Source organism: Eubalaena glacialis, chromosome 18, assembly GCF_028564815.1.
Source record: "Eubalaena glacialis isolate mEubGla1 chromosome 18, mEubGla1.1.hap2.+ XY, whole genome shotgun sequence".
Classification (NCBI taxonomy): domain Eukaryota; kingdom Metazoa; phylum Chordata; class Mammalia; order Artiodactyla; family Balaenidae; genus Eubalaena; species Eubalaena glacialis.
In genome coordinates this window covers 18,595,056-18,622,423 of record NC_083733.1, presented here as the reverse complement: position 1 = coordinate 18,622,423, position 27,368 = coordinate 18,595,056, and the positions used below count along the sequence as shown (strand labels likewise).

The 27,368-nt window shown below is 56.9% G+C and overlaps 2 protein-coding genes across 3 annotated transcripts in view; one reads left to right on the top strand and one right to left on the bottom strand.

Annotated features, from left to right (window-relative positions):
• The window catches only part of PRMT7 (protein arginine methyltransferase 7), a 49,705-nt gene extending 41,515 nt beyond the window's left edge, over nt 1–8,190 (top strand). For both annotated transcript variants that reach the window (XM_061174349.1, XM_061174350.1), the window contains 5 exons: nt 1,596–1,757; nt 3,061–3,135; nt 6,543–6,703; nt 7,629–7,725; nt 7,964–8,190. In XM_061174349.1, the coding sequence (XP_061030332.1) occupies nt 1,596–1,757; nt 3,061–3,135; nt 6,543–6,703; nt 7,629–7,725; nt 7,964–8,143 (675 nt within the window). In that variant the 3' untranslated portion in view covers nt 8,144–8,190. The remainder of the gene's footprint in view (nt 1–1,595; nt 1,758–3,060; nt 3,136–6,542; nt 6,704–7,628; nt 7,726–7,963) is intronic.
• Nucleotides 8,191–9,534: 1,344 nt separating this feature from the next.
• Nucleotides 9,535–27,368, bottom strand: part of SMPD3 (sphingomyelin phosphodiesterase 3) — a 28,607-nt gene continuing 10,773 nt past the window's right edge. The window contains exons 3-9 of the mRNA XM_061172854.1: nt 21,088–22,618; nt 16,035–16,110; nt 15,763–15,918; nt 14,881–14,970; nt 14,558–14,621; nt 12,523–12,685; nt 9,535–12,260 (exon numbers count right to left, since the gene is read on the bottom strand). Coding sequence (XP_061028837.1) covers nt 12,159–12,260; nt 12,523–12,685; nt 14,558–14,621; nt 14,881–14,970; nt 15,763–15,918; nt 16,035–16,110; nt 21,088–22,407 — 1,971 coding nt within the window. The 5' untranslated portion in view covers nt 22,408–22,618 and the 3' untranslated portion in view covers nt 9,535–12,158. The remainder of the gene's footprint in view (nt 12,261–12,522; nt 12,686–14,557; nt 14,622–14,880; nt 14,971–15,762; nt 15,919–16,034; nt 16,111–21,087; nt 22,619–27,368) is intronic.

Here is a 27,368-nt window from a genome sequence, read left to right as displayed (position 1 = left end):
TATCCATATTGATGGACAGTTGATGGACATTTGGGTGGTTTCTCCTTTTTGGCTACCATGAAGGATGCTGCTCTGATCATTCGTGTACAAGTTGCTCTTTCTTTCCCTTACAGATGAGGATTAAAAAGATATTTAGGGAATTCCTTGGCGGTCCAATGGTTAGGACTCCACGCTTCCACTGCAGGGGGCATGAGTTCAGTCCCTGGTTGGGGAACTAAGATCCCACAAGCCGCACGGCACGGCCAAAAAAAAAAAAAGAGAAAGAAGGAAAATTTAAATTCTGAAAGCCATTGATATGGTGCACTGGCTAGACTCCAGGTCACTATTGAGTAGAAGTGGTGAGAGTGGGCATTCTTGCCTCGATGTTGGGGGAGCAGGGAATACACAGGGCCAACCCCTTTCTGTGTTCGTTGTTTCCTTCTGCATCTCTGTCATCTCATCCAGGAACCCATGCGTCATCTTGGACTGGCCCTGTCCTTGATGCCTGTCTGCTTGGGCCCAGCCCTGGGTGGTCTGGCTCCTCAGCATCTGCTGTCTGGTTCTCCTGCCTTTGACACAGACTCCCCCCTCCTTGCCTGGACTGTAGCAGTGCTCGCCCAAGTCATGTCCTGTCCCCAGCTCCACCTGCAGGTCGCCTCCCTACTTCCTGCATACTAAGGGGATATTTCTTTTTTCTTTTTTTCGCCACACTGCACGGCTTGTGGGATCTCTCAGTTCCCCAGTCAGGGATTGAACGCGGGCCACAGCAGTGAAAGCCCAGAATCCTAACCACTAGGCCACCAGGGAACTCCTGAGGGATCTTTCTAAAGCACATTTCTTCTGATATTAAACCCTGATTAAAGCTTTTCGTGATCCCCTCTTGCCTCCAGGGCAGAGTCCAGTCCCCTTTACCTGTCATCAGCTGCCTTTGGTGACCTGGCTTCTCTCCACCTCTGTGGCCTCGCTCTTTACCGTCCTACCCCACCGGCTCGTCTGATCCCAAAAGGGCCTTGCTCTCTTTCACATCCCTGCTTTTGCTTCTGCCCATCCCTCTGCCTGTAATCCCTACTCCTTTGCTTTTCTGTCTCCTGTTCATGCATTTATTCATCTAATCAGCAAACCTTCACTGACCATCTGCTCTGGGCCAGGTACTGTGCTGGGAATACTATGCTGCCACTTCTCTGTCCCTACTTCTGTGGTCTCCGAGCCTGGTGAAGGAGACAGACTAGCGCTGATAATAAATTGTCATGATAAGGCTTTGAGTAGGGTTTACAGGATGCCATCCTGGAAGCCCTTCCCTATGCTCTTACCTCTAGAGTCTCTCCACGAGCCCCTTCCTTGCTTCTGTCAGAGCTTACTGCACTCTCTGAGGCTGGCCCCCAGCCTTGTCTGCTACCCCTTCCACTCTGCACTCCTGAGGGCAGGGCTCATGTCTGTTTCTCATCTTTGTATCCTCAAGGGCAGGTGCAGACCTTGACATGCTTGTTGACTGACTGACTGACCGAGTGGGTGAGTGAATGAATGAATGAATGTGCCTGTGAAACTTGTAACCTGTCCTTTGCTCCTCAGCCGAATCCTTCTGACGCCCTGGTCCTGCTTCTTGCTCTGATCGCCAGGTTTCTCTCCTCCTGGGTGAGCCGTTCTTCACCACCAGCCTGCTTCCGTGGCACAACCTGTACTTCTGGTATGTACGGACTGCTGTGGACAGGCACCTGGCGCCTGGCGCTGTGGTGATGCCCCAGGCTGCCTCGCTGCACATGATGGTCGTGGAGTTCAGGGTAGGCCACCCAGAAGTTTTCGGGCAGGGGATGGGGGGGACCTTGTTTTCTTGTAAAGACTTTGGATGCAGATGGAGCAACTAGGGTCTTAATAGTTTGGGCCTCTGTTTTTCTTTGTCATCACACTACAGGGCTGAATAGAAGAGACTTGCCTTTGTAAAAATGAAGCACATGAAATGGAAATGGCTGTGTTGTCATTTTACAATTATGGCTTATCAGAATAATTTTAAGATATAAAGAGTTTCAGAAGATAAGCTGTGCAGCTTGCTCTGCTCTCATTAAGAGCTGAGGCTCCAGTTCTGTTACCATACCTCACACGCAGACCGCGCCACGCTGGGCCGAGGGGCCTGGCCCCCCCGTCCTGTTAGTAAAGTGACTGTTCTGGCAAAAAAAAAAAAAGAGAGCTGAGGCTCCAGTTGTTAAAAGCATTTTGAGATGGGTGAGTCAGCTTCTTTATGCGAGAAAAATTGAAAAGCTTCATTTTAATTTTCTCATCAAAGCAGAACCACAGTCACAAAGTCATTTTGGGAAAGACATCTTTTATTAAAAGGATTTTGAAATGCTTTTAACCTGAAATGTAGCGTGAACGTCATTTGATATTTCTTTGATAAGAACAGCTTTATCCATTGGTAGCTTAGTGGGTCCATCACTTAATTTTCTGGGCATTTCTTTTGTGTTATTTATTCACTTGATCAGATTCCATGAAAATTCTGGTTTTCATGGCCAAAGAGGGAATGTGGAGAATGACACTGTTCCTAGGCATACGTCCAAGAGACAGAGGATGCAACGTTGACTGGCCTGAGTGCACCTCTGGTCCCCTCGTGGGATCCTGTCCTCATGCTCTCTTTATAGGCGTAGAGCCTCGAGAACTGGTTGATAGAGCTCTTCCCAATGAACCGGTGTTCAGGATGGACAGGGAGGGAGTTAGAGACACTATCCTGGTAGCTCTGGCCGATTGTCCCTCATAGGAGAGGGCTTGGGATCATGGGAGGCTTTACAGGTTTGAGGAACCATCCTGGGTCTTTGGTGTCTCTGGGTCCCTTCAACTGTGGGCATTTCTTCCAGGCCTGAGGGAGCAGCAAGATGTGCCTCAGGTTTGGACCTGGGGCAGCCCCCCAGCCTGACCTCACTTACCCTTCCTGCTCTTGTCACCACACTTCCGTGTGCCTGGGTGGGCGTGGACATCTCTGTGCTGTCCCACAGAACCCTTGGCGTGCCTGCCCACCCGCCCCCATTGGGTGAGTGCAGATGTTGGTGTGCCCTGGCCGGGTGGGTGTCAGTGAAGGCTGTGCCTTCCTTACAGGACCTGTGGAGGATCCGGAGCCCCTGTGGTGACTGTGAAGGCTTCGATGTGCACATCATGGATGATATGATTAAGGTAGGCAGGGCCACAGCTCCCACCCGCAGTGTCCACCCACCCACTCCACATGGCCACAGGCTTCTGATGGGGACGTTTGGCTTCCATGGAGGGACCTGGGTTGGGCAATGCGGGCAGCATGCAGGGAGCTCCTCTTTTGGGGGCAGCGAGGGCAGGTGTATCCGTTCTACTTGGTTCACCATGAGCATGAGAAGCCATTGGGTCTCCAAGTCTGGCTGGTATTAGGCCATTCTAGGCCCTGGGCTGTAACCCCTGAATCAGAATTTTGGGTTGGGGCCCATCCACCACCAGGCCACTGGAACCATTCCTGTCAGTGTCAGCAGCTTGTTCTCTTTTCGGACAGTCTCTCTAGAAGGCAATTTTGGCAACCTTCTGAGCCAGCCATTTTCATTTTGGGGACTCCATTCCAGGGGAAGGTGCTTGAGCATGGAGGGGGGTGGGATGTGGAAGGAGGGTCCTGCAGGGTTATTTGTACATCAGTAGGGGATCGAGTCAGCCACCAGGGTCTGCATCTCCCAGAACCCAGAGCAGTCTTGAAAGTGCCAGTGATATTTGACTCGGCCAGGATGGATGTGAAGAGTCATGAGCCCCGTTAGAAGGGCAGGGCAGGGAGCACCATCCCATTTTTATGTATTAAGAAAATTCACACGTGTAATAACTATAAATGGAAAGTAACCTTTAAAAATTGTGTACAATATTAAATTTTTTTTTAATAATATAAATTTATTTATTTATTTATTTTTGGCTGTGTTGGGTCTTCGTTGCTGCACACGGGCTTTCTCTAGTTGCGGCGAGCAGGGGCTACTCTTCGTTGCGGTGCACGGGCTTCTCGTTGCCGTGGCTTCTCGTTGCCGTGGCTTCTCTTATTGCGGAGCACAGCCTCTAGGCGCGTGGGCTTCAGTAGTTGTGGCACGTGGGCTCAGTAGTTGTGGCTTGCGGGCTCTAGAGCGCAGGCTCAGTAGTTGTGCACGGGCTTAGTTGCTCCACAGCCTGTGGGATCTTCCCGGACCAGGGCTCGAACCCATGTCCCCTGCATTGGCAGGCTGATTCTTAACCAGTGTGCCAGCAGGGAAGTCCCCCCAATTTTTTTTTAATTAGAAAAAAATTTACACATACAGAGAAAAAGGGGTGGAGCAGTGGACACCAAAATGTTAGTTGTGTGATTAGGAAGTGGTTAACATTTTCCTCATTTTGCTTATCTTTCTGTTTACAATTTTCTACAGTGATTGTGGATTACTTGTGTAAACATATTTTAAGTAAATAAATCCAGTGGACATTTTCAGTTTCCATCTTACCTGCCTCTCCACAGCAGACCACTGACTGTTCGATGCTTCTAGAAATCACTGCACACCCGGGCTCCCCCTGGCCACTTCTCAGGCTCCTTCCTGGATTCCTCCCCTCTTCTCATCCCCTAATGTGTCCTGTGTTCTAGGTCTCCCCCAGGCCCCTGCCCAGACCCCCATAGCTGTCCCCATCTTCTCTCTTTGCTGGCCAAGAGATGCTGTCTGCATCTCTCCTGAGCTCAGACCAAATAGCTAAGAGCTGTGGATTCTCCACCGAGATGACTTCAGGCACTCTGACCTGATGCTTCCAGAATCCATCTTCTCTTTCCCCTCCCTGAGCCTGGCCCCTTCCAGTGCTCCTGTCCTAGACCTGCTGCCACTTCATACCTGCCTGCTGGGCTCAGGGCCCCAGCAACCTCCCAGACAAGTCTTCGCCTTCCCTTGCAGTTGGTTGTTGGGTTCCATAACCATCAGGTCCTTTGTGAGCCAGTTTTCTTCCCCTGCTGCTGCTGGTCTGGTCTGGTCTGGGGCACTTTGATCTCTCGTTGTCTGACCATGCACCCTCCTGCCTCTCCCAGTCGGCCTTCCTCCGCAGGGAGCCCAGGTGAATCTGTAGATCCAAAGTCCGGCCCTGTCTGTCCCCTGCGGGAAAACCCTGTAAGGCTCCCTGAGCCCCTACTCCTACCCCTGCAGTCACCCCACCACTGCTCGGCCCGCTCTGCGCTGCTCTTTGCCCTTTCCCTGCTGGGCTTTGTCCACTCTCCTCTTTGCTGCCAACTTCTGTGTAACCTTCAAGAGGCAGCCTCGAGATCACCCCTCCGGGCAGCTCTCCTGCCCAGCCCTGTTCTCAGCCGGTCAGTGTCCCCCAGGCACTGTGTTCGCTTGTCTTCCAGTTGTCTCCCTCTAGACTGGGAGCCTTGTGTGGGGGTGATCTGGCAGCTGTAGTGCTCAGAAAGGGTCACTGAATGGGCAAGTGTCCAAATGACAGGTGTTTTCATCAGTATAGACAGTTGGTCTTCAAGGTAGCTCGTGAGATGGGCAGTGTCATCCAGTTTTATATTTTATTTTATTTTACTTTATTTTATTTTATTTATTTTTGGCTGGGTTGGGTCTTCGTTGCTGCGCGTGGGTTTTCTCTAGTTGCGGCGAGCGGAGGGCTACTCTTCGTTGCGGTGCACGGGCTTCAGTAGTTGTGGCTCGCGGGCTCAGTAGTTGTGGCTTGGCGGCTCTGGAGCACAGGCTCAGTAGTTGTGGCACACGGCCTTAGTTACTCCGCGGCATGTGGGATTTCCCGGACCAGGAATCGAACCCTGCATTAGCAGGCGGATTCTTTTTTTTTTTTTTTTTAAATACGTCTTTTTTTTTTAAGGAACTCCTTTATTTATTTATTTATTTATTTATTTATTTATTTATTATTTAATTTTTATTTATTTATTTATTATTTATTTATTATTTATTTATTATTTATTGTTTATTTATTATTTATTTATTTATTTATTTATCTATCTATTTATTTATTTATCTATCTATCTATCTATCTATCTGTGTATGTATGTATGTACGTATGTATGTATGGCTGTGTTGGGTCTTCGTTTCTGTGCGAGGGCTTTCTCTAGTTGCGGCAAGCGGGGGCCACGCTTCATTGCGGTGCGCGGGCCTCTCACTATCGCGGCCTCTCTTGTTGCGGAGCACAGGCTCCAGACGCGCAGGCTCAGTAGTTGTGGCTCACGGGCCTAGTTGCTCCGCGGCATGTGGGATCTTCCCAGACCAGGGCTCGAACCCATGTCCCCTGCATTGGCAGGCAGATTCTCAACCACTGCGCCACCAGGGAATTCCCACTCATCCAGTTTTAAAAGGGAGATAATGAAGCTTAGAGTGACTTACCGAGGAAACGGTTTGTGAGTGGTGACAGGAACAGAAGCCAGCTGGTCAGGCTAGGCACCTGTGGTCTTTTGTGAGGACCCACTGCCCCCACGTGACCGTGGCAATTACCCTGAGGGACCAGGGCCATGGAGGTTAGGGGCCACTGGCATAGATAAACTCTGGAGACGAGGACATGAGCCCCTTGTTCCCTGGCCGCCCGGCTCTGTCTCTGCACACTCCTGCCTCCTCTTCCCTTCTCAGCACGCCCTCAACTTCAGGGAGAGCAAGGAGGCCGAGCCCCACCCGCTGTGGGAGTACCCATGCTGCAGCCGCTCCGAGCCCCAGCAGATCCTGACCTTTGATTTTCGGCAGCCAGTCCCCCTGCAGCCCGTCTGTGCTGAGGGTGCCATCGAGCTGAGGAGGTGAGTGTGGGCTCCAAGGTGGGGGGAGTGGGGGAAGTGGCAGGGTTGCTTTCTCATAGTTATTGCCCGAGTGGCTGAGCACTTACTTTGGCCACTTTCATGTGGGTGGGATGGCTGTCCTTGTCTCAGCCTTGCCCTTCCTGAAGTGGCCCTGAGTGTATAGTGGGTCCCCACAGCTTCTGGGGGGGAGAGCGAGCCAGAGTGGGCTCTCTCAGATCCTCCCACATCTGAGGCTCCCTTTGAGCTAAGCAGCATGTTACACATAGCTGCAGAGAAATGTGAATTTGGTTGCTATGGTTACCCATTGGATCATATTCCTGAACTCTCCTGGGAATTAAAGCAGGTTAGGAATTGGCAGGGGCTGTCGTTGTTATGCGTGGTCAGGCCCATCCAGCTCCAGCTCTAGCTCCCTTCATGGGGAGGGGCTGCTTCTTCCCGGAGGAAAAACTTTCTTCTAACTGGGTGGAGGCCGTGAGCCCAGAGCCCCTTTGGGCTCCTGTGACAAGGGGGAGGCAGGGCAGTTGCCCATCTGTGCCTGCCATCCAGAGTATCTGGGAGAGATCTTCTAGACTTTGATGCCTGGACTCCTCTCTGAGCCTTCTGAGCCAAACCTTTCTGTGACCTCAGGCCGAGGAGGCTGGTCCGGCAGCAAGCTGGCCCTGCCCCAGGGTTACTCTGAGTATTTGGCCAGGCTGTGGGGAGTGAGTGGGAGCTTTGGGTTGTGGCTCTTCTTGCTCAGCATTTTACTGAGTTTCCTTTAGTTAGGTGGAGTGTTAGGAGCCTCCTAACTGGGCAGGATGGAAGTGGAAGAGACGAGAGGTTTCTGAAAAGCAGAGGGGAGCCATGACCATGCTTAGCCAGTCTCTCATGCGGCTGTTTGTTTTTGGCCCAACATTCCCACCCCCCATCCCACCCTCACCCCCAGGCCCGGGAGGAGCCACGGGGCCGTCCTGTGGATGGAATACCACCTGACCCCAGACAGCACGGTCAGCACCGGCCTCCTGAAGCCTGCGGAGGACAAGGTAGTGCTGTGTGCGCGGGTCCCAGAGTGGGCCGGCCCTGAGAGCAGGTGCCGCCGTGCCACCCGCCTGTGCTCCGGGTGTTCCTGGCACGTTCAGCCAGATGATAACTCCTCAGTGGCCCCAGGTCACCTGGCCCTGAACAGCAGCTTCCCACTGTGAGCTGCCTGGGCTGGAGGCTGGCCAGGAGGGCGTTGGGGTGTCAGAAGCCCTCACCGCCTTCTTGCTGCTACCCCTGCAGGGGTACTGTTGCTGGAACCCCCACTGCAAGCAGGCTGTGTACTTCTTCAACACCACACTAGACCCCAGAGTGCCACCAGGTGGCCCCCAGACCGTCACCTACACCGTGGAGTTCCACCCCCACACTGGAGATGTCACCGTGGATTTCACGCTCTCAGATGCCCTGGACCGTGGGTGCTGACCCTCACTTGTTGAGAAATAAAGTGGCGGAGGGCGCCAGGCTCTGAATGGTGTGGCTTTCTGTGAAAGAAGGTGAAGGCGCCTCTCCTTTCAGGGCCCGGCTCGGCCTCTGGGCTTGGAGGAGACCTCTTCCCTTTTTGTGTTTTTGCACTGCGGCTCCTTGCTCCAGATGTGGTGGGAAGCGGGGATGGCTTTGGAGCTGAGGAGGGGCCAAGGAGCCCACCCTGCAGTGGTTATGAAGTGCTCAGAAAGCTCCAAGGCTACAGCGTCCCTCCTGCCCAACCAGGGAGTGGAGCCAGAGTTGACTGGGCTGGGCAGGTTGGGCTGCTCTTGGCTATGCAGTGCTGGGGCGGGCATGCTGCTCTCGTGGGAGCTGGCCTAGCCTGGCCTGCACTGGGAACCTTTGAGTCCCACCTGCCTGCTTCAGCTAGGAGGGGCTTCTGGGGGCAGAGTTGCTGACTTATGGCTGGGCCCCAGGCCTTGAAGACCCTGGCAGGGCCAGGCCAAGGACCGAGTTCAGACCCTTTCACTTGCTAAGTAGTGGCACCAATCCACATTTGTAAGGGTCTGGCCTCCATGTGCAGCACCAGCAGGTGACCAAGACCAGCACCTGGACACCAGACTGCTTTTCAGAGGATAGGGAGGAGGCTGCCCCAAAGCAGTTCCTCAGAGGCAGACCCAGGACACCAGCCATCAGAAGGGAGCCAGGAGGTACGGCCCTTTCCCGTGTGCCCCGCTTCTAGCAGAAGGACCTCGTTCCCTAGAAGTCAGGGGCGGATGGGTATGAGTGCAGTCACCCCGACATTGCCTTGCCAGGGAAGGTCAGAGAGTCCCAAGGAGGACCCAGCCTTGTTTCTTCCCACACTCGAGGTGCCCTTCTGCTGTTTACTCGAGTTCCAGAGGGAGTAAGAGAACCCAAGGGGCCTGGTTTCCTGGTGGTTCAGGGCAGACTCAGGCTGTGCCCATCCTGTGGGGAGAGGCAGGAAAGGCAGGCCCCCCACAGTGGTCTCCCCACAGCCCCGCCTGGCCGCCTAGCCCCTTGGAGTCAGAGCAGGGCCCAGCCCAGCTTTTCACTTAAATGAGTGGAGAACACCAGCCTTGAGCCTCACAGTTTTATTTTTTCCTCATTATGCATCCTTTCAGCACCAGTAAAGGAAAAAAAAAAACACCTCTCTTTTCAAAATGTTTTATCAGGTGTAAAGATTGTTTTTCTTCTAGGGAAGAGTCGTCTGGATATATATTTGATAATGTTCTTACCAAAACCTCAGGTGTGCTTACCATATAAAACCCCTAATGTCCCATGAGGATACAATACAGAAAAAAATACAGAAATTAAAAAAGTCTTTTTTTTTTTTTAAAACAGTATTTCTAAATCTCAGCAAGTTAATACAATAGTTAAAAAGCATCAAGATTAATATCCATACTTAAAACTCAAGGTGGTCTGGACAAATGAAATGACCGTTTTCTTCCGAAGTTGACCCCTGCCTCCTGCCTTCTCTGGAGGAGGCTGGGCCCGGGGCAGGTGCGGGGCCTTGGGGATTTGGGTGACCCTTGGTCTGTCCTTCCCAGGCCTAGATGCCACAGAAACATCTGAGATGTTTCTTTGCTTTCTTTCTTAAAAATCGAAATGGAAAAGTCTGGCTTGTACATAGCCCCGGGGGTGCACAGGCTTGATGAAACTCGTGGCTGGGCGATGGCAGCCTCAGCGCTGAGGCCCTGCCAGAGGGCGGTGCGAGGGGAGCAGGGAGCCAGGCCAGTTCTGCTCTGGACACTAGGCAGGCTGGGCGGAGGCGACCTTGTTAGGACAGGAAATGACTGAGGCACAGGGAGGTATGACTTGCCTAAGGCTGCCCTGTGAGTAGGGAGAGAAGCATGGCCCCCTGTGCCTTGGCTCCCCACCAGCTGCCCTGGGAGGCAGGCGGCCCTTCTGAAGGATGGAAGCTGTGCTGGAGTCGCTCTGCTTCAGGAGCCCTGGCCCTGCTTCTGCTGTTGTCCTGGGCACACAGCTGACCCGCAGCCTAGGGGCCTCGGCTCAGGCCCAGACATCTAGGCATCACATCTGCCCCGTTGAGCTCCACCTGTGAGCAGATTCCTGGCTCCTCCTGGGATTGGAGGCCTCTGACCCAGTGAAGCCTAGCCAGGGCCCCGAGAGCCACAGCCTTGGAGGAGGGGTGCAGCAGAGAGCCCAAGGAGGACTACACCTTAGACGGTGAGCAGCCCCTCCTGGCTTGACTTGAGGGGTGGGACTGGGGGCCTGGCCAGCGAAGTGCTCCAGGCAGTGAGGCCCTCAGCTCAGCTGCTGCCCCAGCCAGGGGCATTCAGACCAATCAGTGCCACTGTGAGTGTGGCTCTCAGGAGTGTCTTACTCCAGCGCAGGCCTGGCCTCTGGCCTTGGCCCCCTCTTGGTCCCTCTTGCAGCTCAGTGGGTGACAAGGCACAGCGTCAGCTTATAGGCACCAGGAGGCTCCTGGCAGCATGGTCCTGGTGTGTCCCCAGCCTCGTTGGGCAGAACTGGCCTCGAGCCAGGCGGGCACATTGGGTGGGGCGCTGTGAGGAGGGGAGACCATTGGGAGTTGTCAGTAACAGCTCCCAGAGTCGAAGGGGCCTCGCACCTGGAAGCAGACAAAACCCTCCCTGCGTGACTCTGGGGGGCATCCCCAGGTGAGTTTAAAAAGGCAGGTGGGCAGAGGCAGTGCTGCCGTGGGAAGAGGAGCTGTGGGCTTCACCTGCAGGCTCTGCCATGCTGTGCGCATGTGCCCGGGGCTGGCCCTGGTCACATGGTGGCAGAGTGGATGCCAGCCAGTACCACTCCCTGCCTGGGGCAAGCAGTGGCCATTGGCCTTGCCACCCCCAGCCTGCACGCTGGTGGGGGGACAGGCTGCTCTGTGCCTTGGCTTCCAACCCCTTTGTCCAGGGCCCCCGGATCGGGTAGCTGTTGAGGATGGGCCTGGGAGGACAGAGCCGCAGCCCCACCCAGAGGCAGGTGGACGGTTCCTGAGCTCAGCCAGCACGTGGACGGGGACAGTCCCCAGGAAAAGATTGGTCCCAAACCAGAAGGGTGTCCGGAGGGGAGACAGGATCAGGCAGAAAGAGGATGTGTTGGTTTTGACAGAAGAGAAGCTACAAATCTATCATTTTCAAAACCAGAAGTCCCCCTCCCCCGTAATGCCATGAGTTGCCCTTTTTCCTGTAAAAAAGTGATGCTCTTTCCTTGGATTCCTGTCTATGGCTTCATTGCCCAGATTGGAGTCTCCAAGGGAGGCTCCAGGCTCTGCTGTGCCTGTCTCAGGAAGAGCAGCGTTCTCCCTCGTGGCTTGCAGACCCTTTAAAGTGAAGGGTTGTTTTTGTTCTTAACTTTTTTGATTTTCTTTTTAAAATGTAATCGCCCTTGAATGCAAGACCCTGGGGAAGAGCCCGGGCTTGCTGGTAACTGGACACAGCCCTCACGGTCCCTGCTCGTGAGCTGTCCAGGCTGGAGGTGGCGAGCCGGTGGCCGTGTGTCCAGGAATGCTTCTTTGGCTGGTTCTGATTGTGTTTGGAGTTTGGCCTTGGGTGAGGCCTGAGTGAGGGGTCTGTGGCTACAGCGTGGCACGTGGCATGCGGGCAGCGTGCATGCAAGGGTGCAGGCATGCGAGACAACATGGTAGCAGACAAAAATAATGAACCCTGGACGAAGCTTGAGAAGAGATATAAAGAGTACAGAAACCCGGTTCTCGTACTAACCCACGGGTTACAAACTAGGTTGTGCTGTAGATTTGTAGAAAATAACGATTTGAAAGAATGGCACTGGTTGGGCAGCCAGGACTCCCAAGGCCGGCCTGACTCCTGTCCATGGCGAGTGCCCAGAAGTGCTGGGCAGCGCTGGTTCCAGCTCACCCAGGACTGGCTGCAGCTCTCCCAGGCCCCTGCCCCCCTCCCCCAGCACGGGTGGTGCTCGCTGGAGGGGACATGGCCAGGGAGGGACTGCGGCTCAGAGGGCTGGCGGAGGCCCTGCTGCTCGTGATGACTTGGCTCATTTATGCCTCCTCCTCCCCCGCAGACACCATCAGTCGCATGGCCACCGGGAGGTGGTCTGTCAGGCCTGACAGCTGGGTGATGAAACTGAATTCTTCCACCTCCTGGGCGGGGGGAGGAGAAACATCCCAGTTAGACCCAAAGGGCATCCTGTAAAGGAGAGGCCTGGCCCGGACCTTCCTGAAGGCAGAGGGGTGGGAAGATCCATGGGCCCCAAAGGCCTCCTGGACGGGCACGTCCCATTTCCAGAGGAGAGCTCAGTGCTGCCAAGGGGTGCAGGGCTAGGGTCCCCTATCTACAGACACGGCCTGGCTGCCCTGCCCAGCCCAGCCCAGCCCAGCCCAGCCCAGCCCAGCCCAGACTCACGGCCTTCCAGTCTGGGCACAGCCCCTCCTCCCCGTGCAGCATGTAGTCAATGCGCCTGCCGTTGCCCTTCAGCAGCTCTTTGCGTCCCTTCTGGCCTCCCCCGGGGCTCTTGCTGGTGGGGAAAGCGAGGTACTCGCGACGACCTTCCTCGCTCTCCAGGACCCTGCTCACACAGAAGGCACAGGAAGGCAAGGTGAGCCCCGCCCCCGCTGCGGTCCAGGTCCTGAATGTGGAGCCACGTTCTGCCCACAAGTCAGACCAAACCCCTGCATTTAAGATCTGTCTTCCCTGTGAGCCCCAAAAGGGACTGGGATGGACAGAGACCGCGCCCGAGCCTGTGAGTTCCTGACCGACCTGGGCCACTCCAGAATGTGCCTGGGAGTGTCCCGTGTCCACCGTGGGCTGGCAGCACTCGCTTTCCCTTTCTGAACCAGAACGTTGGCACCACCCAGAGCCCCAGTGACTAAGTGTGGGACAGAACTGCCCAGCCCCTCTCCAGGATGGGTTCTGCTCTGAGCTAAGAGTGTCCTGTTTTGGGGAACTTGATCTTTGCAGTGAGCCTCAGGGACCCTCCTCTTCTGGAAGTCCCCAGGCCTCCCATGACTCTTGTTTCAGGTCAGCAGGGGGCCAGGGGAGCCAGGAGAGCAACCAGACCCCATCCCAGGACTGGACTGCTGTGTCGGTCTGTCCCTGAGTGGCTGTGCCATCAAACCTCTGAGCCTCCATTGTCCCCTCTAACACAAGAATGATGACTGTGGCCCCAGAACACTGGGGACCAGGTGTGTCAAGAAAGGAACAAGGTAGGATGCGGCTGTCGCCCCATTTCTCAGTGGAAGGAAACTGATAGGAATGCGTATGTGTTGGTCAAGGATCTACAGGGAGGGCAGGGCGTTCAGGTGGAATGTTACGCCCTGAGTCCGGGTCTTCTGACTCCTTGACTGCCATCTGCTTCCTGCCAGGTTTCCTCCAGAGCCTGAATATCAGTGGGAAGGAGCCTTCAAGGAACACCCCATCTCAGAGGGCAGATGCAGGCCAATGTTGGGAGTGAGAGGTGCAGCCACCGAGAGACACTACACAGGCCTGCCTGCCCGGCTAACGCCTGGACAAATGGACAGGGCACCTGGACAGGCACAGCCAGCGAACATGGATTTCTGCAGGGTCTTTATCAGCCTTGAGATAAATAACACTAATGACATGCAGAACATCATCATATCTCAGAAATGTAATCCATTACTGTCTTTTGCCTTTGATAATTAATTCCAGCATCAATGATGTAAGAGTTACTGATAGTCATTTTTAAATCATCATCTCATAAAAAGATAATTTTCTAGGCATAGGATGATGTTTCAAATTTAGTCTATAATCTAATTAATTGGCTCAAATTAGCTGCAAGGAGCCATTACTGTGGCTCTGTGCAGTCTCGGGCTGTGAATTATAAATTGGCTCTGCTGCTGGCCTCTCAACTGTGTCCATTTTGGAAGTCTCGGGTTCAAGAATGCAGTTTGGCTGGGATGGAACTGTCTCTACTTTGAAAAGGACTGGCTTGTCTTATCTCTGTTCGTGTTTTTATTTGCCTAATGGGTGGCTACCAGCTGCCGGGCTCCTGTAGCAGACACCAGCCCCAAGGCTCTTCGGCAGGGGTCTGTGCAGCGCTCGGCCTTGCCCTGGGAGATTCTGGTCCTTTTTCCCGTGCCCAAGGCAGGCTGGGGCTCAGGGCAGGCCAAGCTCTGGTAGAGTGGACCCGGACTCTGGGTGCTGGTGTAGGAAACACCACCTTGAGGCCCCAGGCCTACTCGGAGGCTTCTTCTTGGTAAGGATACCCCTGGGGCGTGAGGCCCACCACAGCGTCCGCCCACCCCCAGCTTGCATCCCTGAGGCTCTCACAGGCGTCATCCCACGGGGCTGTGCGCTCTTGTCTGCCCGCAGAGCCCATCTCTCCACACCTGTTTCTGGGTTGGTGCTCATCCCAGACCTGGAAGCTGCCTGGATCTGCCTACCCTGCCTGACCGCGGCAGCATGGGTGCTGGGTGCTTACTTTTGCAGATTGTCAGGGGTGCACACTTCCTCGTCGTAGAGACCGTCCTTGTCCAATAGGGTACCTGGGGACAAGGGGGTGAGAGTGGTCACTGCGGGAAGGGCCCAGCCAGCCTCAAGGAGGGCTGCCTCCCTGGGGCAGGAGGGGTAGGCCAGGGCTTCTGTGGGCTGGGCAGCTGAGTGCCCCCCCTCCCCCCAGCAGTGGGGTCTTGGGGGCAGGTCTCTCCGGGAAGCCCGTGGGGTATCAGGCCTCGGCAGTGCCCCTCCCCTGCCCCAGTCCCCCCTCCCCTCCCGCCCCAGAGTCCGTGCCCAGCCCCGGCTCACCGATTGCCCACGGCTTCTCCTCCCCAGGCCCCAGGCGGCAGGGGTCCTTGTAACGTGTAAACAGGGGGTGCTGCTGCTCCAGCTTGTCGTCTGTGCAGGGAGGGAGGGAGTGCTGAGGGGCTCCGGGCGTCTGGCCTGTCCTGGAGGGCCACCTGCCCCTGGTTCCGGTCTGACCAGAGTCACCAGGTCCCTGTCCCTCAGGTAACTGCCTCTGGGTGGGGTCTGTGTCCCCAGACAGATGGATCTGTGGTTCATCTGTCACTGGGTTTCTGTGTCCTTGAAAATGCCCCCTCTAACACCCGTCAGAATTGTGCCTGGTGGGACTTACCTGGTGGTCCAGTGGTTAAGACTCCACGCTCCCAATGCAGGGGGCCTGGGTTCAATCCCGGATCAGGGAACTAGATCCTGCATGCCACAACTAAAAGCGCCTGCATGCCACAACTAAAAAAAAAATCCTGCACGTGGCAACAAAGATCCCACGTGCCGCAACTAAGACCCGGCACAGCCAAATAAATAAATGTTTAAAAAAAAAAAAAAATTGTGCCTGGTGCAAAGTAAGAGCTGAATACAGACTTGGTGAGTATCATTAGCTAACCCCATTAGTCTGGGTTTCAGAGGCTCCCAGCCTTCCCTGCCAGAGGTTCATCTGTGGGGCATCTCTTTGTCTCCAGCAAGGTGGCCTCTGAGCTATTTAGGGAGAGCAAGGGCTCTTATTCTAGGATTTCTCGGGGGCAGAGAAATCATAGTCTTGCTAAATGTCCCACCCCCATGCTCTGGAGGAGCAGGAAGTTATTTTAGCTGCCTAACCCCGGTCTTTCCAGCTGTGACTGGAGCCCACGCCTCCCCGAGTGGCTGACCCTAATGGTGAGGAGCACGCCTCACCAGAGGAGCAGTTGTCAAAGTTAAAATCTCCGCAGACGACGTCAAACGCCACCAGCTCCTCGGGGTTGGCTGCGCTGGACGAGGAGGTAGATTTTCGGAAATCAGCCAGCCAGTCCTGAAGCATGTTCAGCTGCTCACACCGGATGTCACTGTCCTCTGTGCAGCAGAACCACAGAGAGATGATGAAGCTGCTGCCAGGCCCCAGCCGGACCAGTCCCAACCCTCTGAGGGGACATTCCCCACCCGCTGAAGCTCGGGCGCCTGGACCCTACCTGGCAGGGCGTGCAGGTGTGTGCAGGAGATGTACCCGACAATTCTTTGGTCGTGAGGTGTATTTCCTACCTGCACCTGTAGGGGAGGAAGCGAGGTGTTGGTGATGAGGCCTATGAGTTATGAGTTACTGCTCTGAGCACAAGGGGACACTGGCGACTCCTGTCCCCAGCCAGGTCAAACCCTCAGAAGCCCAGCTCTGTCGACTCCTGGCTAGACTGGGGCCCCGGGAAGAACAGCACATGTCCTGCTTCTAGGAGCTTCTGCTCCAGTGTGGGAGGCAGATGCATGAAGAAGTACCAGCCTGTGGCATGGTGAGTGCCACCGACAATTCAGGCACGGTTTTACAGGAGGAGATGCAGAAATTGCTCCCCACACCCCTGCTGTCTCCTGGTGACCAGAAGGTCCACATGGATGACCCTCAAGTGCCAGCCCCTTGGTTCTTTGTCCACTCCTGCGTGGTGGCTCTTTCCTCCTCCCCTTGGTCACACCCTGGACCTGATCATGGCTTGGAGCCCATCCCTGTGAAGTCTGAAACAGGATCCCTTCTGGGATGTGGTGCAGCCACAAAGCCCACCACCCTCCTCCACTGTGAGAGGCCTTGGACCTTGCCTTCGGCTCTGTCTTCCCAGTCTCTGCCTCTCTGGCTTCATGAGCAGTCATTTTAGCTGCTTTTTGATTGTGGTTCCCTGTTAGTCCCCAGATCTGGGATGACAGCTGTGGCCGGTGTCACCATGGCACCTATGTCATAGCTGACCCCAGGCACCCCATGGCCTCCATCCTGAGCCCAGTCCTCCTTCCTCCACAGGGGCTTCTTCACGCTGTACCCTCCCCAACCTCGGTCCTTGCCTCCTGCTCACCTCCTTCACTGGAGACAGCGTCCCTGGCAGGTGGAGTGGGGCCGAGGGCTCCTCCCTGACTCCCTGCCCAATTGCAGGTGACCCTGGCAGACTGTTTCCATGGGTTGGCGTAATGAAAACGAGCATCTCAGTTGTACAGCACAGACAACTCGGCCCCCAGTGGTGAGCCTGGTGCAAGCCTGAGCCCTTGTTGGGCTGTGGTCGGGGAGGGGAGGGTTGGCCACCCAGCCTGCGGGTTCTCAGGCCCTCTGCTGGAGGCTGTGACAGGAGAGTCCCTCCTGGCATGCTCCCCAGACCGTCCTCGGGTGCCCTTCCCAGAGGCCTCTGGTTGGATCCACATCCTCTTCCTCTCTGGGCTTTCTCCCATCTGAGCCTCAGCTGTCTTCCCCATATTTCACTAATCTCTTTCAGACTGGGTTTCGTATGATGATGAGACCCTGGACCTCGGGAAGTCTCCAGGGAGGGTGACTGTAGAGGCCAGTTCTTGGCTGAGGTGCATGCAGCAGCAGCGCAGGTGCCCCTGGCCTCTGCTGAGCATAGCTCTGCCCATCCTCCAGCTAACAGTGGCCTGGACTCATCACGGGCCCTCCGCTCTGAGAGCCTCGGGTGGCTTCCATCCTTCTTTCTGCTGCTGAAGTCAGGTTGGTATTATTCTCCTCCATGAGGTCTTTCTCGTCATCAAACACCCTTTGCTTTCTACAGCTCTTCATCCCCTTTCCCAGCCTGGATAGATGCACATCTTTCCTTTTCCAGTGCCCAGGCAGATGAATGTCTGGTTACTTGATAATGGGCCTGGATTTGGGGCTGTTTATAAGCTCATATGTTCACCATTCACTTCTTGCCCATATTCCAGGCCCAGACCTTGGCCCAATGGTACCCCCAACCCTGGAATCCCTTGGAAATTACACACCATTGGTTCCCCCTGTTGCAAAAACACAACACAGCTTTAAAACCACAGTGCCCCCAGAGGCCACACGATGGTGCTGTCTGCATCCTCAGGCCGGGAGTCTGTTCCCTCCTCTATAATATTCACGCTGTGAGCACCATGCCTAGCGCTTCACAGATGCAGCCTTACTAGAGCCTCACAACAACTATGAGGATTATACTAAAATTACGCCATCAGTGGCCGGGGTCATGAGGCTCTGGTGGCGGAGGCCGGTTCAAATCTGATGCTCAAATCTGACGTTCTTGGCTCATGCCCAGTTCCTCCCCCTGCTCTACGCTGCTTTCTGAGCTCCTGGTGACTGAGCCACGCTTTTCAGCAGCTGCCCATTTGAGGCTTTTAGTGCATAAGCCCCTCACTCGCTCAGCACTTCATGTCACCTGCCTGTGCTGAATCCTGGGTGGGGACGGAGACAAGTGCAGGGAGGCACCCCTCGGCGCTGCTGCTGAGGAGAACCCGCCCGGAGGGAAGACACGCAGCACGAGGTATGTCAGCCCCCCGCCCGCTTCCTTCCATCAGTCCTGTGAGCTCACCAAGATCCACTTTATTATGTGCTGGGACTTACTGATTCCCGGCTTGAGTCCTCGGGAGCCTCAGAGGCTCGAGTTTCTCTTGCAAAAAACAAACAGTCACTCTGAGAGGTTGTGCCTTTAGTCCTGGTGGACAGACTGTCAATAGAGCAGGGCCCAGAATCAGGCTCTCTCCCTCCCGAGGCAGAAGCCAGTCCAGTCCCTCCCTCCTTTCTCCGGGCGTCTCGGTAGCAGGAAAGCACACTTTCCTCGAGGATGAGAAGCTCTGCAGAGTAAATGGGTAGGCAGGGCTGGACGGGGAGCCCCGGGTGAAGGGAGCAGCCAGGCTAGCACATTTCCAGCCCCTGGGCCCTTCCGGGGCTGGCCTGGCTCCTGAAACCTCGCTTATTTCACTCTTCCACGTAGAGAAAGAGGCACACTCGCCAACAGAGACGAGCTGGGTCTGCTGTGCCGGGCACAACGGCTCTGCTCTCGAGTTCTGTCTGACGGGAGAGGCGGGCAGCAAGACACCTGGGGCCAGGGCTGAGGAACCCCCGAGGGAAAGCTGGCTTGTGCTGGACGCCGCTGAGGAGAGCTCCACTGAGGTGGGGCAGCCAAGACAAGGGGGATCGGCACATGGAGGCCCCTCAGGGTGCGGCTGGAGCAGAGCCCAGGGAGGTTGAAGGGGCCCAGATGAAGGCTGACTTCTCCCTGAGGCAGCAGGAAGCTGGTAAAAGGAGTCAGACTTGGGACATGAGGAGGACGGGTTAGAAGTGGGAGGACAGCCCAAAACATCTGGGTGGATGCAGAGGAATGGTGGCCTGGGCAGTGATCTTGCAGCTGGAGATACGGGGTGGACCCAGAGGTATCTGGAAAGTGAAAGTGGGAGCCGGGGTGGATTGACTGGGCTCAGGGCAAGAGAGTACTCAGCAAGTGCGGAAATGGAGGCTGTGGAGCCACTTCCCCGGGCAGGTGCCTGGGGCCGGCTGGCCATGGTAACAGCTTGGAAATGAAGAGGGCTGGCCAAGTGGGGTCACCTGCTTTGGGGGCTGCCAACCCCCAGCTCAGGCTGAGAGCTGGACAGAATGCAGCAGGCCTGGTGCTGCCAGATCTGCCAAGGTGGGGAGAGAAGTTGCAAACTGAGTTTCATGTGAAATTGCTTGATTCTTAAATGTTGGCCAACACAAGAAATTTTTTAATGGTGTGGACCAAATTAAACATATCTGAAGACTAGTTTTAGATCCAGGAGGTAGAGGGCTCTTCAGCATTTAGAGGATGGGCAGGCGACAAGGATCCTGGAAGGAACGGCCAGAGAGGTAGGGGGTGGGAGGGAAGCCCACGTCGGAGGGGCTGTCCCAAGGAGACTTGTGACCCTGGTGGGCATGATAGTTGGGGTGCCAGGCTGAGGAAAGAGAGGAGGAGGGGGCGTGTGGGCTGGGGGAAGGCTTGAAGGGGCCCTGGCCTTTGAGCCGTCTGTAGTAGGGCAGGCGGGAGGGAGAGGGTGTGTTCCCTCCCACCCACAAACTGACATGTCCCCTCCTTCCCCAGAAGGTCACTCTGGCTGCTGAGACAGAACACTGACAAACCATATGCCAAAATGGGGAGGTTGGTCTCCTGTAAGAGGAGTGCCTTCAATTTCAGCGTCTCAGGAGAGCCAGGGACCACAGATATGCGCCGGCTGAGCCACACAAGAGGCCTGAGCGATGGGAGGGGAGTTGTGGGCGTTGGGGTGTGGCCCTGGCTCCCGCAGGCTCCGTGTGGACCATCCACCTGGGCCCTCGCTCCTGGCAGGAGCTTGACTGACAGGTGGCACTTCCCTGGACAGGCCGAGCACGGTCAGAGCTGAGGCCTGGGCATGAGCGCCTCACCACACTGGGCCTCCACAGTAGCTGCACCAGCCCCCTCCGTTCACGGAACTCCTTCTAGGAGAACTGAGAAGTCTTGAGGGGAATACAGAGAAGATCCGCACCCGAAGCAGCTGCTGCCTCTGGGGGCAGAAAGCCCTGTTCTGTAGCAGCTGGCCAAACGGTGCTTCGGAAAACTCTGGAAGCACCAAGAGCAGCTTTTGGATGGGGAGCAGGAAGTCAACATGCTGAGCGTGTCAGGCTCAGAAGAAGATAAATGCGTAATGACCAAATTACCGTGGTCTAAAAACTCCCCCAATTGCACCCAAATTAGCAGAAATAATTATGATTCACTTTAATTAGTGACTGTGGAAGTGAAGCCTCGGGCTGGTGGGCAGAGAGCCTGGTGTGGCAGCTGCGTGACAGCCAGGAGGGAGAGGGCGTCCTGGCCAGTGAGGCTGGTGGCCTGAGGGAGCAGGTGTGGTAACGGCAGGGCCTGAGAGGCCTGCCTGCAAGCCTACAGCCATTTGTCTGCAATGATTCAGAGAAGGGGCTCCCTGCCTCCACCGCCTACCACCTTCACCACCGGCACCATGAGAACCTCCCAGGCCTCGCTGCTCCTGTGCCGCTCCCCACCTTGTGAGTAGGCTCTACGTTGCCCCCGCTTTACAGATGGGGAAATGGTGGCTCAGAGATCTGAGGAACTTGCCTGAGATCACCCAGCCTGGAGCCTCGGCTCCTGTCCCTGCATTCTTATTTCCCTTGTCCCTGAGCTGGGGGCCCCCCGGTTCCGCTCCATGAAAGGCCTTGTCTGCCCCCTGCCCTCCAAGAGAGCGAGGATCCCGGCTACAGCCTGCCTCCCGCCGTGGCTCTGGGACCTGCTGGTTGAGGCCTCCTACCTTGAGATACAGAGCTCCCTTCGAGGCCAGGCTGTCGGAGGACCGCCCGTTGGGGTAACAGTGATAGGCCACGTCCATGATGGGGTAGCGGCTGGCAAAGAAGAGGCCGCTGTTGAGACACTTGAAGCTGCAGCAGCCGTGGCAGCCATAGACCCCGACGTCATAGAGGATGTACTCAAAGTAGCCGTGCAGCTGGTCTTTCAACTTGGCGGCCGCCCGCTTGTCAAACACCTCCTGCAGGCACAGGAAGTCCAGGTTGGCGGGAAAGAAGGCTGAGACCTCGTGGTCAAAAGCCTCGTCCGGGTGGCGCCTCCTGCGCACGGCTGCCTTCTTTGCCACCGAGGCCTTGTACGGGAGCTTGCTGTTGGCGCCTGGCTCCCCACCGCCGCCGTCGGCCCCGGCCCGCGCCTTCACCAGGGACTCCCTGGAGGCCGAGGGGCTGCCCAGGCTCCCCGAGTCCCCATCCCGCTGACTCTGGTTAGGCGTCTGGCCCCGTGGGCCCCCACCAGCCCCGTTCCTGGCCTGGCCCCCAGCGGGGGGGTCGACGGCTTCGGGGGGCCGGCCCCCCTCGTCGCCACCGATGCGCACGATGCAGGCGTCCTCAAGGCTGCCGCCGTCAGCTGGGTCCCCGGAGGCCAGGCCGTTGGCAGCCTCATCGCTAGGGTGACGCCCACCATCACCCTTGTACTCCACAGAGGCCGTCCTCTTAATGCTCCCAGGGACGGCCCGGGCCACGCCATCACTGCCCTGCGGTGACACCAGGCTGCTGAAGCTGGCCGCGCTGATGGAGGTGTTGGTGGGTGAGTCGATGTAGATTTTGATCTGGGGCCTACTGGCCCCGTTGCGGATTCTCTGGCCGATTTCTTTGGCCCGGGCTTGGGTGTTGAAAACGTTGTTGAGCCTGGCCAGCGAGTCCGGGAGGAGGCAGAGGTTGGCAGTGGCGAAGCAGAAGCTTTTGCCAGGACCCGTACCCTTCCATTCACTGAGCAGGGCCGCCCCGCCGGCTGGGCCCTTGTCCTCCAGCCGGGAGTAGACGTAGGGCCGGCGGGCCGACTGCAGGGTGGACCAGAGGAGGAACCCAAGGAGCGCAAAGGGCAGCGAGGCGACCAGGAGGGCCAGGTAGACGGGCGTGAAGAGCACTGTGCAGAGCAGCTGGAGGTAGCACGGGTCATCCGCCCGCTGGCGCTTCTCGTAGGTGGTGGGTATGAAGGAGGCCAGGAGCCGGTCCACCAGCCAGTAGCATGGGAAGATGAGGGCCCAGGACACGGCGTGCAGGGCAGACAGACAGCTGTTGGGAAAGGGGGTCGTGTACAAAACCATTGCAGCTCACTGGGCGCCGCGGCCGGCCCTACTACATGATGTCCCTGGCGGTGCAGGCACTTTCCTGGGCGGGGCGGGCGAGTGGGGGTCGGCTAGAGGAGGGTCACCTGCTGGTGAGACACGACTGTGGGTGGTCAGCGGCGCATGTCGGCCAATCAGTCATGGTTCCCCTCAGTGGACCATGCTGGGCCACCAAAGGCTGCTGGAGAACCTGCAAGACAGAAGGTGAGGGGGCTTTTATTCATCTTTAGGGGGGCAGGTCGGATGCTGGGGCCATTGCCCTGCTCACCCCGTTCCTGCCTCCTCTGACATGAGCAGGACTGTTCTGAGGACCAGGCCGGAGCCGGCAGGCTCACGTGGGGCGTTTGGGACCAGGAGCGGGCCTGGCACGCTGCATTTGACCGTGTGTTAGGCTCTCTTCGAGGAAACTGCCTGGTGACCTGACTGCCTCTAGCTGACTTTTTTTTTTTTGGCTGCACTGTGTGGCTTGCGGGATCTTAGTTCCCCGACCGGGGATCGAGCCTGGGCCCCTGGCATTGGAAGCTCAGTGTCCTAACCACTGGACCACCAGAGAATTCCCTAGCTGACCATTTTGACCTCGTAAGCTAATTGCTTGGAAACTGGCCCAGGATTTGAGGAGCACAGTTGGTGGGCATGCAGGACATGGGGTGTCCTAGAGGATGCCTGGGCCTGACACTGGCCTGGAGCAGCCTGAAGCCCGTCAGGAGCCAGCGGTGTGTTCAGAACAGGCGAGGGGTGAGCCTGAGTCAGAGGAGCCGCAGACACAGCCGCCTGTCACTGAGTGCCGAAAAGGGGCCAGAGGGTCCTGGGGCAGAGGGCGGTGTGGCTGGCGGGGCCCCGGAGGGGAGAGTCCCTCCACAACCAGGCTCTTACTGTGCCCCAGCCTGCAGCATCAGACCATCTCTGCCGTCCCGCTCCTGCTGAGCCCCAGCAGAAATATCCGCCTGACGAGGACCCAGGCACTGTGTGGGCCTTCCCAAGTTCTAGAATGATCAGAGTTACCCAGTTACAGGGGACCCTGATGGTCCCTGTGACCTTTGAAGAAGCTCCCTGGAGCTTTGAGGGTCTGGCCCAAGCTTCTCCCCTAAGCCCCCCGCCACACAGCCCCAGGGCCCAGCTGAGGCTCACAGCTGCCAGAATGAGTCCACCCCGGGTCCCCACCCCAGCCCGTGCAGGAGCTGCCGTGGGTCTCAGAGCAGGCCCAGGGCCCCGCCCAGGAGAGGTCGCAGGTGCATTCATTGTACTGAACGTAGAATCAATAAAGACAAGGGTCTGGACTATTTACCCAGCCTCCAGGGACCAAGGGCGATCATTCTGTGGTGCAGCTGGTATAAACATAACGCAGAGTTTTTACGAGTTGATGTGTCACGGGCCCAGCCCTGCTTCTGCCATGGCCCCTTGGGGGTCTGCATCCACAGGGCCATCTGTCCCGGCCCCACAACCTCTCTTCCTCCTGCCTTCCTGGTCACCTCAGCCGGGACCTGGGTGTCATCTGGACTCTGCCTTCCCTCAGTCCCCACATCCCATCAGTCCCTCCTGCCCACCCAAGCCCCCGTGGAGCCCCTATGCTGGTCCAGGACTGCATCACATGTCACCCACTTTCCCGGCCTCTTCCCCATCAGGCCGTCCTCCACACGATGGCTGGAGAGACTCTGTCTAATCTGATCACATCACAGATGCCTCAGCCCCACTGAGGCCTTGCTCAGCACTTATTGGGCGTTGCATCTCCCCAGCCAGGCCCACCCATGTCTGCAGCCCCAGCCCGCTTTGTGTTCACCTCCCAGTCTCTGGATGTGGTTTCCTGTCCACGCCTTGCTATTTTCTCTGCCCCTCGTCCAGCTCACCCTTCTTCTTCTAAGACTCAGCTTAGAAATCACCTCCTCAGACAGGCCCTTTTGTCCCCCTTGCCAGGTGGCTTAGGTACCTTCTCTGGGGGCTCCCGTCCCCCTTGGGCATGGCCTGATCTCTGCAATTCTAGATCATAAACGCTCATGGGGTGAGGCTACCTCCCTGCAGAACTGGGGGCTTCTTGGAAGGAGGAGCTGCACTGAGGGCGCCGGGGTTCCCCGGGCTGCACTAGCAGCGGAATCTCAGGAAATGGGTGAGTAAACGTTGGTCGATCTGCCTCACGGTGTAAGGAGGGGGAGTTTCAGTCACCCAGTCGCACTCCTGCGGCCACCATCTGATGTCGGGGTGTGGTGCTCAACCTGGAACAGAGCTTAATGTCGGAAGATGAACTTAAGCCGGTGGCTGTGTCTGGTTCTGGAGAATGTGTTTCACAAAGATTTTACTTTCTTCAGAGGAAATCACTTTGAAGCAAACACTGGAAGGTTACGTTTCGAAGCAGGTGTGTCTACTCAGACCACAGCCATCTGACCAGGAGCCCCTCACTCAGGTGTGAGCAACGAGGCTCACTGGTGGTGAGGCCGGAGAGCCAGCCCCAGTATCCTCCCCGCCACATGCTGTCCTGGAGCCTCAGACTCAGCCAGTGGCCTTCACCACCTCCCCCACACCCAGCCCGAATCCTGGCCTCTGAGGGCCAGACCCCGGGTCGGGTATGTCCTAACCCTGATGGCCTTGGTCCTGTGATTGGCTTTTTCAAGGGCCCTGTGAACTCAGGCCGGGCTGGTGGGCTGGGGCCCCAAGACCAATTTCATACTGACAGTGGCTGAAATTGGAGGACTTGCTGCAAGTGTGCTGACCCTCTGTGCCATGATCTCCTCTAACCCCACAGCAGAGCTGTGTCACCTCTGTGGCTCAGGGCTCGCAGCTCAGGCTTGGAGGGGCTGGTGGCTACCCAAGGAGGCCACACCTGCCGTCTGACATACTCAGTTGTTCTTTCTTTAAATCCCAGCAGTTTCATTTGAGTTTAACCTGGAGTTGGGGTGACAGCCCCCTCGCACTCCCACGTAGCCTGATGGGTTTGCCTTCCCCCTCCCACGGCACACCGAGCGTACACCTACAGGAGCCCGCTGGCTTCAGGCTGGCTGCAGCAAGAGCTGCAAGAGAGCACACAGCCGCCTGAACCATCTGGGCCCCCAGGAAGAGCCTGCAGTCCTGTCCCTGCAGGGTGGGGTGTCTGGAGCTTCCCCAGCTGCCAGGAGCATCCGTGCTTGGTACCAAGGTGCTCGGGGTTGGGGTCCAGGCCAGACACCTGGGGAGCCCTGGATGTCGCCCCAGTGTCACAGAACAGACCCCCTCCCACATCTCCCTCCCCTCTTTCCTCTTCTCTGTAGCCTGAGGTCATCAGCCCAGCCCAGCCAACACCATCTTCCCCCGAGCACCTGCCCCACCCGGCACCATTCCCCTGTGCTCAGTCGCAGGCCACAGGCCCCAGACCCACAGTCTGCACCGCGGTCTGGAGGAGCTTCCGAAACAATCTGATTAGACTCTTTCTCCCTTTGGTGGTCTCATCGTCTCGGGGGACAAAGTCCAGTCTCCCAATCTCTGTCTAGGGTCCTCTGTGCTCCTGCCCTCACTGGCCTCTTTCCCCGCCCAGCCTCCACCTGGGCTCCTCCACCACCTCTGATGCCCACTGCTGTCTAACCTCCAGGCCCCTGCCCCTGCCGGGCTCTCTGCCTGACACTCCTTTCCTGCCTTGTCTCTTGTCAGCTCCTCCTTACTCTTCAGGGCCCAGCTGATATGCCGCCTCCTGCGGGGTGGGATGGAGGGCAGGAGGGGTCTTCTTTGACCCACCCAGGGCTGCCTGTGACCCCCAAACCCTCTCCACGCTGTGCTGTCATCCTGGCAGGAACTGGAGTGGTTTAACATCTGGATCCCACAAACGGAACTCCGTCAGGACTGTCTGGCTGAGCTCAGGGCGTGCCTGAGGAAGGGATGGGCCCTGCTGTGTCCAGGCTGAGAGGCTGGGAAGGTGGAGCGGGTGGGGCTGTCTGCCCCACAAGGAGCACTGTCACACTGTGTTAGGAGTCAGGCGTGGCCGGGCCCTGGCTGTGATGACAGCTCTGGAGGAAGGATTTGGGAGGAGAGGAGAGGGTCTGTTCTATTCACGCCTTGCTGCCCTCCAAGCAGAACTGGCCTGTGTTCCGTGGGGTGGCCATAGCTCCGTCATGGGTCAGAGGTAAATGCAGCCTCGCTCCATAAAAGGCTTCCTGAGATAAATTCTTAAACCTTCGGTTCTGTGTGGCTTATCCCCAACTGGCTGATCAGGGTTGGGATCTGCTGGGACAGGGCTATTGGGTGGTGGTGAGTGTCCCTCTTCAGCTCCCCTGGGTCCTCCTCAGTTCTGCTGTGGCCCCAGAAACCCTTTTCGGCAAGTTCCCTCCCCAGCCCTGCCTGCAGTGGTAGGTGTGACTTTTCTGCCTCCCCTGGGCTGGTCATAGGAATGTTTTTTGTCCCCATTCAGGCATCGATGGATTTGAGGGGGCTGGCAGCCCAGAGGGCCGATGGGCAGCAGTGGCTACCACAGCGGTTCTCCAAGATGTGGTAGATCCGAGCACCTCGGTCCTTCCTGCCTGCCATCCTGGCCCTTCACGACTCTCCTAGGTCCCCTGTCCAGAACCCCTCCACCTGCCTCTCCTTCCACGGTGCCCTGGACATAAGGAGCCTCAGGTGCTGCCCACCTGCCCTGCTGCCACGTGCAGTCCCTGCATCCACGCACAGAAGCTGCTGATGCAATTGACACAAAAGGGATTGCCACCAATGGAGCTGGTTTCTAAAGCTCTGTGGTTAATTATTTTGTCTCAGTGAAATGAAAGGAGGGTAAACAAACAACAACACATTAATTAGTCTGATCTACACTTTCTCCATGAAAGAGGAGAGCAAAGTTAAACATTGGAGGCTGGCAGCTTCTCAGAGAACCCGAGAGTCCTCAGAGGGCTGGCAGGGCAGGATGTGGTGCACAGGCGCCCAGCCTGCGCCCCAAGTCGCGGCCCTTTCTCTCGCCTGGCCCGGCCCGGGTTCTGTCTCCCAGGGAGGAA